The 15,270-nt window shown below is 42.0% G+C and overlaps 1 protein-coding gene across 7 annotated transcripts in view; it reads left to right on the top strand.

Moving 5' to 3' along the window:
* Positions 1 to 15,270, top strand: part of BCL2L13 (BCL2 like 13) — an 80,343-nt gene that overhangs the window by 42,612 nt on the left and 22,461 nt on the right. For 6 of the 7 annotated variants that reach the window (XM_073319806.1, XM_073319847.1, XM_073319817.1 and 3 more), the window contains one exon: positions 13,356 to 13,499. The exons of the other annotated variant lie outside the window; for it this stretch is intronic. In XM_073319806.1, the coding sequence (XP_073175907.1) occupies positions 13,356 to 13,499 (144 nt within the window). The remainder of the gene's footprint in view (positions 1 to 13,355; positions 13,500 to 15,270) is intronic. 7 annotated transcript variants of the gene reach the window in all.

The raw sequence follows: 15,270 nt of genomic DNA, 5'->3' as shown, positions 1-15,270 counted from the left end.
TTTAAGAAGGTTTCAGATGGAATGAAAATTGTCAGGGAATTTAAACAGCCCTATGATGACCAAGTGGCTGTGTTTGGTCAGCCTGTTGGGGAGAGACTATGTTGTTGGAACATAAATGTCTCCATGCTAATTCTTTGAGTAAGCAGTCTATGACAGGTACTGAGGAAAGATTGTGTTGCTGTTTTTTCAGAGCAGAACAGCCTTATGACTGAACCCACAAGGATGCATGGGAGAGCAGGCAAACTCTCACCCTTAGACACTTTGGATTTGTTTGGTATCTCTTTAAAACAGAGTCCAGTCTCTAAGCTGCTGCTGGTAGTGAATTCACAAGCAAGCATGCAGGAGAGTGTCTGTGTAGATGTTTATAGCACAGAGGGTCTGCAGTTGGTGAATACAGCTAGCTAGCATCAGGTGCATCTGAAGAAGTGGTGTTTTACCCACGAAAGCTTATGCCCAAATAAATCTGTTAGTCTTTAAGATGCCATCAGACTCCTTGTTGTTTTTCTAGCCAGCAAAAGAATTCCTGTGAGCAAGAAGTTTGTTTTCAACCTTCTAGGAAAAAGGTGGGGGGGGGGAGGACCCAGTCCTGCTGTGTGGAAGAATGAGTGTCCAGTCTTGAAATTGGTAGCACATGAAAATTTGAAAGCTAGTGTCTGGGTTGATACAATCTACCTGGCTAACAAGGGAGGGGGAAGATTTGCCCCATAGATGGTAGCACTGAGGATACACTTGGCCAGCCAAGAGATTTAGTAAGACAAAAGGCATGGTATGACCAAAATACTTATAATCACTGACTTGTAACAAATTTAGTGTTACTGTTAAGGTTTAGCCTTCTGCTGTATTTGATTTTTATGTCAACCCCGGTAAAAATGTACAATGTGCCTAATCTTTTGAAAAAACCCTTGAACATGTTAAGAGTGATGCATAAGAACACACTTTATGTTAAAAGGCCTTGTGATACTGATATTTCAAAGTTAGTGCCTATAACTAGTCTTAAAACTGTACACAGGAGAAAAAACATTGCAGACCTAATGTGCTGTATGAGAAGGGAAACTGAGGCACACTATAATATTGCTTTCATGGCTAAATGCCAAGATTCCTATACTATGAAGAACATTAATATCTACATTGACTTAATGTTAATTGGGTTCCAAACATTTGCCAGAGCTTGTGTGGATAAATTAGCTATTTTTGATAGCTTTTGGCAAGATCACATGAAACATGCAGGAATTATGCTGCAAGAACATATTCAGTCCACTGTTGGTCTAACCAGGTTTTACCTTAGGTTTGTAAAGGGATTCAACAATATTATTAAACATGATTTTGATAAACCATTTCTGTTATACACTGATACTTCTAATATTGGGTTAGAACAGGGGTGAGCAAACTTTTTGGCCTGAGGGCCACATCTGGAGATGGAAACTGTATGGTGTGCCATGAATGCACACAAATTTGGGGTTAGGGTGCAGGAGGGGGTGAGGGCTCTGGCTGGACATGTGGGCTCCGGGGTGGGACCAGAAATGAGGAGTTCAGGGTGCAGGAGGGGGCTCTGGGTTGGGACAGGGGATTGGGGTGTGTGTGGGGGGTGAGGGCTTTGCGGGCTCTGGGGTGGGGCTGGGGATGAGGGCTTTGGGGTGTAGGAGGGTGATCCGGGGTGGGACCAAGGGGTTTGGAGGGGGATTAGGGCTGGGGCAGGGGGTTGGGGGCACAGAGGCAAAGGGGGGAAGGCTCTGACTGGGGGTGCAGGCTCTGGGGTGGGGCTCGGGATGAGGGGTTTAGGGTGCTCTGCTCTGGGATAGAGGGATTCGGAGGGTGGGTGGGGTATCAGGGCTGGAGCAGGGGGCTGGGGCGCAGGAGGGACTCGGGGGTGCAGGCTCCAGACAGCACTTAACTCAAGCAGCTCCCATGGCTTCCGGAAGCAGCAGCATGTCCCCGCTCCGGCTCCTACGCTCCCCTGTACGCAGGCGTTGCCCCTGCAGGCCATTGACTGCAGTTCCTGGCCAATGGGAACTGTGGGGGCAGTGCTTGGGGCAGGTACAGCGCGTGGAGCCCCTTGGCTGCCCCTACATGTAGGAGCCAGAGAGGGGACATGCTGCTGCTTCCGGAAGCCATGCAGAGCCGTGGCACGCAAGTGTGGAGCAGCCCCAGACCCCGCTCCCCGGCAGGAGCGGGGCAAGCCCCAGACCCTATTCCCCAGCAGGAGCTCAGGGACCGGATTAAATCAGTTGGTGGGCCACACATGGCCCATGGGCCGTAGTTTGCCCACCCATGGGTTAGAAGCTTTAGTAATAGAGAACCAAGAATGGGAAACCCCTGTGATGCATTCAGTAATGTCTGGAACACCACTTCCTGCATCAGTTTTGCGTTGGGGGTGTGACGTTATCTGATTAAAATATGACCATATAGATCATTGTTGCAACCACTGTTGTATATTTGCTGCAAATGTTGTATAAAGGGTGTCAAGTGAGGTGTCTATGAAAAGGTTAAGATTTTCTGGTTCTGATTATGCTGTCTGTATGCATGTATCATTTTTTGTATTTGAAGTTATAAGTATTGGCTCTATACTTGGATTTCAAACTTTTAATCCTGGGGTAATGCCCACAAGGTAGCTAGCCAGCACATCTTGGAGGGACTAGTCAAATTGAGTGACCCATCAAAGGAACATTTAACTGACAATGGACCATGGGAAACGCCCATCTACACTGAATGGAATTTCCTGCTGTGACTAGGTGAAATGCATGGACGTGGGACTTGCCCATGTGACTCCAAACTCCATCTTGTTGCTGTAATTTTCCATAGTAAGAACAAAGGGATGCCCTCCATATAGCAAAAGCTATAAAGGGCCCTGGAAACACCTCCATTTTGTCTTCACTCTTGCTTCTTACCTCTGGAGGAACTTTGCTACAAACTGAAGCTTTGAACAAAGGACTGAATGACCTATCGAAGCTGTGGATGTATTCCAAAGACTTGATTTAATCCAGCAGTTTATTCCATCACTGCTACAAGCCTGAACCAAGAACTTTGCCATTGCATCCAATGAAGAGAGCTGTAGCTCACGAAAGCTTATGCTCAAATAAATTTGTTAGTCTCTAAGGTGCCATAAGTACTCCTTTTCTTTTTGCAGATACAGACTAACACGGCTGCTACTCTGAAATTTGCCATTACTGTATGTATTTGATTCCTTTAACCAATTTTAACTTTTCTTCATTCCTTCCTTCCTTCAGATTTTAGATACTAAAGGATTGGCATCAGCGTGATTTTTGGGTATCCTCTAAGTTTTATATATTGACCTGGGTGTGGGACTGGTCCTTCGGGATCAGAAAAACCTATTTGATTAAACTGGTGGTAAAGAACCACTCATCTCTGAATTCAGTATTTTTGGTGGTGGTATAAGAACTGGAATGCCTGAGGAAACTGCCTTTGTCTTCTTGCTAGCCAGTGTGGTGAAATAGAAGTTTACTTTTGTTGCTGGTTTGGTATATCCTATGAGGGATTAGCCACCAGTCTTGGGGTGTATCTGACCTATTTCTCATCAGTTCATCCTGAATTTGGCATCCTCAGTTGTGACCCACTGAGACACAGTTACAGCGGCATAATGGTCTCAGAATCCTGTCAGCTAGGCGGCTTATTGGATCACAAGCTATAAGAAGGGATCGCTGGAGCATGTATGTCTGCATATGTATGTAAATATAGTGTTTGGGCTTAAGGGGAAGAGCTGTAAAATATTGCCCAAATGATAAAGTTACAAATGTCTAATTATTTAATAATTTAGTTTATCAAAGGAGGTATTTTATACAGGCACTATTGATTTACCCTTGGTGGATATCATCCTTTTGTGTGTGCCATCAGCCACCCTTTTTTTAAAACATAGGTTTCAGAGTAGCAGCCGTGTTAGTCTGTATCTGCAAAAAGAAAAAGGAGGACTTGCATTCAGTGGAAAATACAGTGGGGAGATTTATATACACAGAAAACGTGAAATAGTGGATGTTACCATACACACTGTAATGAGAGTAATCAGGTAAGGTGCGCTATTACCAGCAGGAGGGCGACGGCGGGGGGGAGGAAACTTTTGTAGTGATAATCAAGTTGGGCCATTTCCAGCAATTGACAAGAACGTCTGAGGAACAGCTGGGGAGGTGGAGGGGGTTGAATGTTATAATTCTTGACGTCTGATTTGTGTCCATTTATTCTTTTACGTAGAGACTGTCCAGTTTGACCAATGTACATGGCAGAGGGGCATTGCTGGCAAATGATGGCATATATCACATTGGTAGATGTGCAGGTGAACAAGCCTCTGATAGTGTGGCTGACGTGATTAGGTCCTATGATGGTGTCCCCTGAATAGATATGTGGACACAGTTGTCAACGGGCTTTGTTGCAAGGATAGGTTCCTGGGTTAGTGGTTCTGTTGTGTGATGTGTGGTTGCTGGTGAGTATTTGCTTCAGGTTGGGGGGCTGTCTGTAAGCAAGGACTGGCCTGTCTCCCAAGATCTGTGAGAGTGATGGGTCCTCTTTTAGGATAGGTTGTAGACCCTTGATGCTGCGTTGGAGAGGTTTTAGTTGGGGGCTGAAGGTGATGGCTAGTGGCGTTCTGTTATTTTCTTTGTTGGGCCTGTCCTGTAGTAGGTAACTTCTGGATACTCTTCTGGCTCTGTCAATCTGTTTCTTCACTTCAGCAGGTGGGTATCGTAGTTGTAAGAATGCTTGATAGAGATCTTGTAGGTGTTTGTCTCTGTCTGAGGGGTTGGAGCAAATGTAGTTGTATCCTAGAGCTTGGCTGTAGACAATGGATCATGTGGTGTGGTCTGGATGAAAGCTGGAGGCATGTAGGTAGGCATAGCGGTCAGTAGGTTTCCGGTATAGGGTGGTGGTTATGTGACCATCGCTTATTAGCACCATAGTGTCCAGGAAGTGGATCTCTTGTGTGGACTGGTCCAGGCTGAGGTTGATGGTGGGATGGAAACTGTTGAAATCATGGTGGAATTCCTCAAGGGCTTTTTTTCCATGGGTCCAGATGATGATGATGATGTCATCAATGTAGTGCAAGTAGAGTTAGGGGCATTAGAGGATGAGAGCTGAGGAAATGTTGTTCTAAGTCAGCCATAAAAATGTTGGCATACTGTGGGGCCATGCGGGTACCCATAGCAGTGCCACTGATTTGAAGGTATACATTGTCCCCAAATGTGAAATAGTTGTGGGTGAAGACAAAGTCACAAAGTTCAGCCACCAGGTTTGCCGTGACATTATCAGGGATACTGTTCCATAACACTTCAATCTCTTTGGGCACTCGATTACAGACCTAAAAGTGGCAATTCTTCAACAAAAAAAACTTCAAAAACAGACTCCAAGGAGAGACTGCTGAATTGGAATTAATTTGCAAACTGGATATAATTAACGTAGGCTTGAATAAAGACTGGGAGTGGATGGGTCATTACACAAAGTAAAACTATTTCCCCATGTTTATTCCCCCCGCCCCCCCCAGATATTCTTGTCAATTGCTGGAAATGGCCCACCTTGATTATCACTACAGAAGGTTCCCCCCCACCCCCGCTTTCCTGCTGGTAATAGCTCACCTTACCTGATCACTCTCGTTACAGTGTGTATAGTAACACCCATTGTTTCATGTTCTCTCTGTATATAAATCTCCCCACTGTATTTTCCACTGAATGCATCCGATGAAGTGAGCTGTAGCTCACAAAAGCTTATGCTCAAATAAATTTGTTAGTCTCTAAGGTGCCACAAGTCCTTCTTTTCTTTTTAAAACAGTACGTCTGAGCATGTGCAATATGTCAATCTTGAATATAGACCACTTAGCTAATGGGAACATAGAATTTGGATTTTCTGTCAGTGGTTTTAATGTAAAGTAGAATTGTTGTCCCCAAATTAATTCTCATTTGTTTCTTGTATAATAGTTTCAGAGAGAGAGGCTATTTTCTTGTTCCCTTTAACATGTTAAGTATCTTCTATTGGAGATAATCAATTTAGATTTATATTATCCTCCTTCCTTGACTGCAACCACCATGTAAGGAAACAATAAAAACAGATTCATTTACAAGTATAACAACAAAATTGTATAGAAGTAGAAAATAATGACCCAGGCCTTCAAAAGTAATTACCAAAACATAAGAAATACCTTAATTAACTAAATACGCAAATAAATAATTAATCATAATAAGAGTATTTTATTTCCATAACTTAAAATCCTCTAAAATCTTCTGCACTGAAATTCTGCTACCCATGTAACTTACTAGAACTGAGATTTTGCAGCCTTAGACTCTACGTCAAGTAGATCTTCCGCCTTTGGGTCTGGTTATTCAGCCCTTTAAACTACAAGCCTGTGCAGCCCCTTCCAGCCAATGGAGTTTCTGGTCCTAAACTAGCTTTTGATTGAGAATCTCAACCAAAATACGTCTTAGATGCTTGCATCTTTTTCGGCAGAGCAGCCTCATTAGAACAAATATTCCATAGGACCTGCTAGAGTTAGCCATCCAGAGCTGTCTGGTTTTATTTCCAGTGCAAAACTTTTAGTCCACAAGATACTGTTTCAGCAAACTAGAGTGGAAAGTTTATAGTATAAATACAGTATATACCTACATCATTCTGTGGGGCATCCTTATCCTCCAGGAATGTGTAGCAGTTCCTCTAACAATATTTGTTGTTTGAATAGATGGAATAAGAATTTATTGGTTTCATTTCCTCTTAAATTCCTTTTTTCGGGACAGCATTTTCTAGAAATACAACAATTAGGATAAGAGAGAACAACTCTCATGTCTTTTTACAGCAGCGTAAATCTTTCTTAGTTCTCCTTAACTGTTTTTTCCCCTTTGGAGAAGAAGCTGCTAAGATAAATTAGAAAAATCTGTAGTTATAGGTTGAGATGTTTTGTCAAATCTAATCGGTTGGTCTACTACAAAGTATGAGGTTTGACTGGTAAGAATACTTTGGTTGCTTGCTCTGTGCCCTGTTATGATAATTCCGATTATATTCTCAGAGCTCCAAACATTTTAGAGGAAAGAAAGTTTGAAAAGCTTTCAATTGAGAAATAAATCTGCTTTTATGTCAGACGTCTGTCTACTCTTGTATTTGTATTACTAGGGGCACTTTGCATAGAAATGGAGACTGTTTCCCTGAGGAGATTATCTGCTCCTCATGTTCACTTCTGCTGCCTGAAGTTGTTGTTGCAAACAGAGGGATGTCATTTCAGGAGGGGAAACCAACAGTAGGAGCAGATGCTGTTTCCATGCAAAATGTCCGCAATAATAAAAATCTGAGGGAAGACAGCAGATTTGATGTCAGCTTTTTCTAAAGAGAATAGTTGTTCAAAATTTTCATCACCCATACATGAAGTAACATCGGATCTTATATTGTACTTAAGTTCCCTGTCAAGTTTGCTTTTGCCAAGGAATGCCATTCCTTGCAGAGAAGTCAGTTAGCCTTTTAGTAATATACTGAATAGGGATAGTGAATTGAAATAAGCCCTTGCTTGACTAAAAGTAAGCATCTGAACAAAAAACTTTCACTCCCCTTCCGTGCTGCTTAACACATCTGTTCCAAAGGATTACATGGCATATTAAGGAACCAAAGATGCACAGGAGGTACAGCAGAAAACAGTCATCTAAGGCTTAAACACAAATGCATTTGTCTTCCTGCAAGTGGAATGCTTAGGCACGTATATTATCTGGGTTTATGTTTTATCTGGGTTAGACAAAATAAAATGGAAGCTGGAAAGATGAAGTAAATTTTTTTATTTAAAAAAAAAAAAGCGACACCCATTTTGCTCAGCATAGCATCTGGCAGTTTGTGCAGTGCAGTGCTTTTCTTGCCACAGATAGCCTGTGACTAGTACTGGAAAAAAACCTTCACATTCAAACTAGTTTGAGCCTTCTTCTGCCAGATGAAAAACGGCGTGATGCCCTTCAGCAATACAGGCATGGTGAGGAACCCAGTGTCAGAAGTAAACCAGTTTCCACCATGATTTGATACTGGTTTAACAGTCAGTGATATCTTGAATATAAAATTAATACAAAATACTTATTACTTTGAATGCCTTGGATCTCAAACCACTTTTCAATGCCCATGTGAAGTAAGTTTCCCCATTGTACAGATGGCGAAACTGAAACACAGAGAAGTTAAGTGATACCCAAAGTCATTAAGTTGTGAAAGAGCTAGGAATGGCTCCCAGATCCCGACACAGATAGTTCAGCTTCTCTACATTATGTAAAATTAGGTTCTGATTCTGGTCCCTATCCTGGACCTTGTATGTTGGTTGATATGGCAGCATATAGGGGACATAGAGGTGTGGGAAGAATGGCTGGGGAAGAATTCTCTTGGCCCGGTGCTGCTCCAAGTTCAGCTCCCGGCCTAGAGACAGGAGTGGGAAGTGACACAGCCTATAATCAAGTTGGATAGAGCTAATTTACACTAAGAGCCATACTGAACCCTAGATGGCCCAGAATACAGTTAGCATGATGATGACTCAAAGTAACCTTTGCATACACTTTCACCCTTGACTGCACCTTCTGTGAGGCCCAGCACAGAATCTCTCTGTCGGTGTTGGTCTGCAATGATCAAATTAGTTGACTGAGAAATAAGTATGCACATGCGCTTAATCAGTGTGGTATAGAATCAGGAACATGTGCCATATTTAAACAGTACAATTTTTAACCGAACTTATGCACCATGCAAACATGAGCAGACAGGAGACCATACTAAATATAGCTGCATTTGTTATTTTCAATGGAAAACTCTGTAGAATGTTTCCAATATGACAGAGCTGCCCAGTAACTCTAGACTCTATGTATAGACTGTTGAAGGGGCTGATTGACTAACTAGTGACTGTATTCTAAATGAAAGTCTTCAGACACTAAGACATTTCTCAGAGTAGCAGCCGTGTTAGTCTGTATCCTCAAAAAGAAAAGGAGGACTTGTGGCACCTGAGAGACTAACAAATTTATTTGAGCATAAGCTTTCCTGAGCTACAGCACTGAGCCCTCCCAAACCCTCAGGAAGTACCAAGGTCCCCCCAAACTGAGTCCCCCAACTCCCCTCAGTAAGCTGTAGCTCACGAAAGCTTACGCTCAAATAAATTGGTTAATCTCGAAGGTGCCACAAGTCCTCCTTTTCTTTTTAAGACATTTCTGTGGGTTTGGGATAGAAGACAGATCAGAGGAAAATACCCTCTTGGCAGATTCATGTATGAGACTATCAGTTCTTCCATGCATGTCACACAGGAGCAAGATTTAGCAATTAAAGATTTAATGTTCTGGTTCTTGATAAGGGAATTTCAATAGTGAAAAATGCTTTCTCATCAGTGTCTGTGATATGAAAGTAACATGTAGGCGCTTTAAGGCTTCTCCTGTGCTGTTTAAATGTTGTCCTTTAACTTTTTTTAGGAGCAGCCTTATGTCAAAGAGTAAATTATAGTCTCTTTAAGAAGATCTAATCATCCAATTTTTTTAAGAAACCCAGCCATATCTGAAATCTGTGAGCTAGATACTTTTATTTTTATCTATACCTCAAAAATACATGATTGCAAAAAATGTAATTCCTTAAATATACCAGTCCAAATAATTTTGCGGTAGAATCTCGGTTTTGTGAATTGGGTCAGAGGATACCAGTTATGTAAGGGATAATTGAGTCTCAACTAAGCAGGTGAATGGGCTGGCAGTTTGTAAGAAAAGGAGGTGCACATAATCATGAAGCTGGACAATAGGACATTAAGAATGAGCCTGCTAAAGGGTGCATGTGATATATAACTACTGTGAAATATTACACAAATAAAGGAGCTATCCTGTTTTTTCTACACTGCCCCTTCAAAACCTGATTCAGTTGTGTACTGTTTGTGCTAAATTTTCTTCTTGGTTACACTGGCGTAACCTTGCTTACTTAGTGGAATTGTAGTGGTGTAACTACAGTGGAGAATTATCTTATTGTTACAGCTCGTCAGAAAGTTGCGGATGACCGTTTTCCTAATCAAAAAAATTTTTTGTATTGAATAATTTGTATGACGTTTTCCCTACTCTCCCCACTCCCATTTTCTGACAAGTTCTACTTAGTTCTAAATAGCACACTTTCTCTGTGCACTATAATGCACATAGCCTTTAGTATTGCTGCATATAATCTGGGTGATCATGTAATGAAGGGCCCTGTTAATGCTTATGTACAATGGTAGAAAGAGCTATGGTAGCTTATGGGACTTAATTTTTTTTTTTTTTTTTTTACTTTTGTGTAGGTAAAATCTCAACTCTGACATTTATAGTCATGCATCCTTTTCGCACATAATAAATATAAAAAGGTAACTGTGATTTAATCAGGATGGGGATGTTGTGGGCTCTTTAATCCAACCTTGTGGTAGCACTGTGGCAGCCTTATTCTGCCTCCACTGAAGTCAATGACAGAGCTCCCATTGATGTCAGTGGGAGCAGAATCAGACCTTGTATGCTGCTGTGCATGGAACTGAAGATGAAGATCTGAATTTGGTGTCTCACTCCTCAGGCCTGCTGAGGTTTAGCGAGAATCGGGAAGATCAAATGCTTAACAGGCAAGGGAAGAAAGACACTGTCATGTGTAATATGCGAATATTCATTCTAGCATCTTCATTACCTAACTAGTCTTTTTCCCCTCCAGCTTAAAGTACATGTTCCTCACTGAGGGCTAAGCATATGCCATGTTTGAGGTTTAAAAGTTAAAACTATTTTGGCCCCCTACGTGTGCCTAAAGCACCTGAGGGAATAAAGCCTTAACACTGTTTTATTTTTTTGAAACATCAGTGTGCACTAGGAAAATTTTAATGTGGGTAGCAGGGTCCACACAGATAGGTAGCGCATCGTGCAGTGGAGTTCTGTGGAGTTACATCTCAGCTTGCCATACAATAAGTGTTCATGTAGATCTGGAATTCAGAAAGCTGTATGAAATTTCCTCTGACTCTCCCCGTCCCATTCTGTGCTGAGACAGTGTGAGAAGCTTCATTCCAAAAGGGCAAGAAGTATCTGAAAATGTGGTTTTAAAATGAAAGTGCTGTCTCAGTCACAACTGTATGAATGAACCTTTAAGATGGTAAGGGTAGGTGTAATATACTCTGTTCTTCCCTGTTGACGACCTCTCCCATCCTCCATGTTCAGTTGTCAGGCAGCCTGTCAAGGTTCCTTCCCCACTCTCGACTCTAGGGTACAGATGTGGGGACCTGCATGAAAAATCTCCTAAACTTATTTTTACCAGCTTAGGTTAAAACTTCCCCAAGGTACAAACTGTTTTATCTTTTGCCCTTGGACTTTATTGCTGCCACCACCAAGCATCGAACAAATATATAACAGGGAAAGAGCCCGCTTGGAAACGTCTTTCCCCCCAAAATCCTCCCAAACCCTACACCCCCTTTCCTGGGGAAGGCTTGATAAAAATCCTCACCAATTTGCATCAGTGAACACAGACCCAAACCCTTGGATCTTAAGAACAATGAAAAAGCAATCAGGTTCTTAAAAGAAGAATTTTAATTGAAGAAAAAGTAAGAGAATCACCTCTGTAAAATCAGGATGGTAACTACCTTACAGGGTAATCAGATTCAAAACATAGAGAATCCCTCTAGGCAAAACCTTAAGTTACAAAAAGACACGAAAACAGGAATATACATTCCATTCAGCACAGCTTATTTTATCAGCCATTTAAACAAAACAGAATCTAACGCATATCTAGCTAGATTACTTACTAAGTTCTAAGACTCCATTCCTTTCTGTTCCTGGCAAAAGCATCACACAGACAGAGAGAACCTTTGTTTCTCTTCCCCTCACTCCAGCTTTTGAAAGTATCTTGTCTCCTCATTGGTCATTTTGGTCGGGTGCCAGCGAGGTTATCCTAGCTTCTTAACCCTTTACAGGTGAAAGGGTTTTTCCTCTGGCCAGGAGGGATTTTAAAGGTGTTTACCCTTCCCTTTATATTTATGACACAGCCAAAACACCCAATACCTCTCACCCAATGAGCAGGCATCTTTATGCACCCCATCTGGGTTTTCACAGCTGTACATCTGAGTAGGAGTCTACCCTGCGCTCTGAACCAGACTGAACCCTTGGCCTGTTTTTCCCATGTCGCTTTCCCTGTTTTCCACCCTGAGATTATGGCCAGGACCACCAGAGGGGAGAGGCTGGTTGGAGCAAGATGTTCAGGCTGGAGGAAGAGAAGGTAGCAGCCTCCCCATTAGAGGAAAGCAGGCATTTGGAATTCACTCTAGGAGATAGTCTTGACTTTGACCTGGTTCCTGTGGCCAGAAACCAAACCTTTTCCTCATAAACCACTTTCTAGTGACTCCTTACGGGACTGGTCAGTCCTTATGGAGAATAGATGTGCAGTGCATTTATTGGGCAGCGGGCACTTTAAAGCTTAGTAATGGTTTCTCCTGTGCCTGCTCAATGTGCCTTTTTCAAGTGCTGATGATACTAATTCAAATAATTTTTTCTCTAAACTTGGCAAAGTGCTACATACAAACTTGGCACTAAGGGCAATTTACATGCTCATGGAGGATAAACTCCAAGTTTAAAAGTTCATCCGTTTTCTGCTTAGGCAAAACCAAGGATAGAGGGGTATTAACAGCAGGAAGTGTGTGTGTGCTTATGTGTATATAATGTAATGCTCTCAACTCACTTTTCTTCACTTTCCAAAATAATTCACTTTTGCGTGAAGACCAAGCATAGATATTGGAAGCACAAAAGGAGAATTTCTTTGGAAGGCTACAAACATGTTAAATTGGTCACAGAAGAGAAGATTTTATGAAGAAGACACTTTTGTAACATTAGGTATAACCCTGTGTCGTGCAGGCCATGCTACACTAGTCGGGCTCTTGTTCTTTCCCACCCATTCCGAAAGTACAGATCAGCCTTCTTGAAGGGATTTCCTAACACTATGTATCTCCCCAAGAGTGTCTGTGAATTTGCTGCTTAGTTACATTTTGTTTCTCTATCCTGTTTTCCCCTTCAAATTGTCCTCACTGCCTCCATCTGTATTTGTTGTAGGTTATGCAACATCTGTGGGGGGAAGGGAGTCCTGTCACTGTTCTAGTTATCTACCTGAATCTTGTGTTGGGGAGGGATGGGGCACAAAAATGCACTGCAGTTGTCTTCTGTAAGAGGGTCTGCCACAGACGTTACTCTAAAGCGGAGATCTCTTCACCTCAGATGAAATGCTGCTGCCCTACGGTTCTATATTTTGGTTTTGTCCCATGGCTGTGTAAAACTGAAGCACGTAGTCCAGCATAGCTTTGTATAACTAAGATCATTAGCTTGTGAACTGTATGAATGCTCCCGTCTCACACACAGTGGTGGTGAATCTAGGAAATGTTATCATTCTCAATCATTGTTTGTCTTTTGAAGGTGTTGGTGCCTCTGGTTCTGCTGCAGCAGTTCCTGATGGAGCTGACAAAACGAGGCCAGGAGCCACTCAGTGCGCTTTTGCAGTTTGGAGTGACGTATTTAGAAGACTATGCTGCAGACTACATCATCCAGCAAGGAGGATGGGTAAGAACGCAGTGGTTGGTTGATTGCATAGCCCTTTGAGAGTGTGCTTCCATATATGTTGTTTAGCTCACCCTCTGCTGGTCATTCTACTAATGAGGTTTAGAGGATTTGCTACTGGGTCAAGAGGTAGAGATAAGAGCAGAGATTTGCTAGCCACCAAAAAGGAAGGCTTATGTTCTTAAAGGGAGACATATGGCTTGGGATATGGGCTTGTCCATTGAGTTGAATGGAAATGGAATTCCAATCCAATTCTCCAATGGAAAACAATCACTGATCCTTGTATTGAGCACATCAAGATACAAATAGAGTGTTTCACTTTGGAAACAAATATACATATGCCAGTGACCATAGATGTACTGTGTGTTGGAGTTTGGTCTCTTTAATTTTTTGTTCCGCTCTGGTGAGTCCTGGAAAGTGTGTGTACAATATTTTTCCCCTCTTTGACATAAGCTTTGGAATGTCTTTGGCAGAGGATGATCTCTTTTACAGTAATTCCGTATAGGAATGTCAGTAGGCATCACTTTAAGACATGAGTGCCTTTTTATTATACATCATGTTATCCAGTAGGTAATTAAATCTTGCACTAAATCTTCTTGCAAAATTCTTAAGTGCATAGTGACTTGGAGCTTGAGATTCATGGTGTATTGAAAAGTACATTTTAAAAATAAATATTCACACACTTTGTACTGGAGTGTGGTAGATCCAATTTCTGATCCATGTTGGAGTCCACCAAAAATGTGAAACCCCTTATTCCCAGCCCCAGCATTTTGTGTTCATAGTTGACGTGCTGGGTCTCCCAGGCTGGAGCCACACTGTGGGAGGTTGGCTTCCAGATTATTTGTCTCAGGAAGGTAGAACATTGCCAGATTTCAATGGAATTAATCTGGGATTAGTGAAATGACTCCAGCAAGTTGGTTTTATTGTAAAAGTAAGCTGGTCAGGAAAATCCAGTGATTAAAAAGTCCTAACAGGAAAAATCACATTTGAACAGCTTCTCATATTTCAGTATTTTCACTGGATTTTTCTTTGGCAGTGGAGTTCCATACTCACTTCCTCCTTGTCCCCAGCTGCTGCTACTCCTGGCAACAGGATGTACTTGTTCCTTATATTGGTGCTAAGAGGTTGTTTTTCTGGTGCAGTCAGCCAATTTGTCTGTTTAACCTTCAGCTTGTGCAGAATGGGCAGGGACAGTTGTACATGGCATGCATTTCAGATCTTGGTTTAATTAGTTACTGCACTAAGATTCAAATGTGCATTGCTTTTGGTTAAATCTCTGTTTGCAATTTTAAGGAAGAAGACTGTTGGTGTTGTGCCTTATATAAAGCTGCTGTTCTTGATGCCTTACTTCTGAAAAGGCTATGCTCCATTCTTCAGCTTCCTTTTGAAGCGTTTTATAAACATACTTCTTAAAGCCCAGAGTTTCTGAAAACAAGCAGATTCCCAGTATGGCCTTGGAGGGAGGGAGGGTGTGCTTTGTGTTGGCTATGTGACTATGTATGTAGCCGGGTAGACTGCATTCCATCGACCCTGTGCTTGTCTGTATACATCCACTCGGGCATAAAATCAGAATGACACAAGTGGCATAGCAAACAAGCTAGAGCTATTTTTGAAACAGAGCAGAAAAGGCAGGGAAAGAAACAAGGTGATGGAAACTTTCCAACTGAATAAATGTGGCAGCAATGACCCATCATCAGTTACTCCATAGATGCAGTGGGGGTGCCTGCGCACGTGGTTTTTCGAAGAGGGAGTATGTTTTTGCCCTTTGTTTCAT

Source organism: Lepidochelys kempii, chromosome 1 (assembly GCF_965140265.1).
Source record: "Lepidochelys kempii isolate rLepKem1 chromosome 1, rLepKem1.hap2, whole genome shotgun sequence".
Classification (NCBI taxonomy): Eukaryota; Metazoa; Chordata; order Testudines; family Cheloniidae; genus Lepidochelys; species Lepidochelys kempii.
The sequence above is the reverse complement of the archived record's forward strand: the minus strand, read 5'-3'. Positions and strand labels throughout refer to the sequence as shown.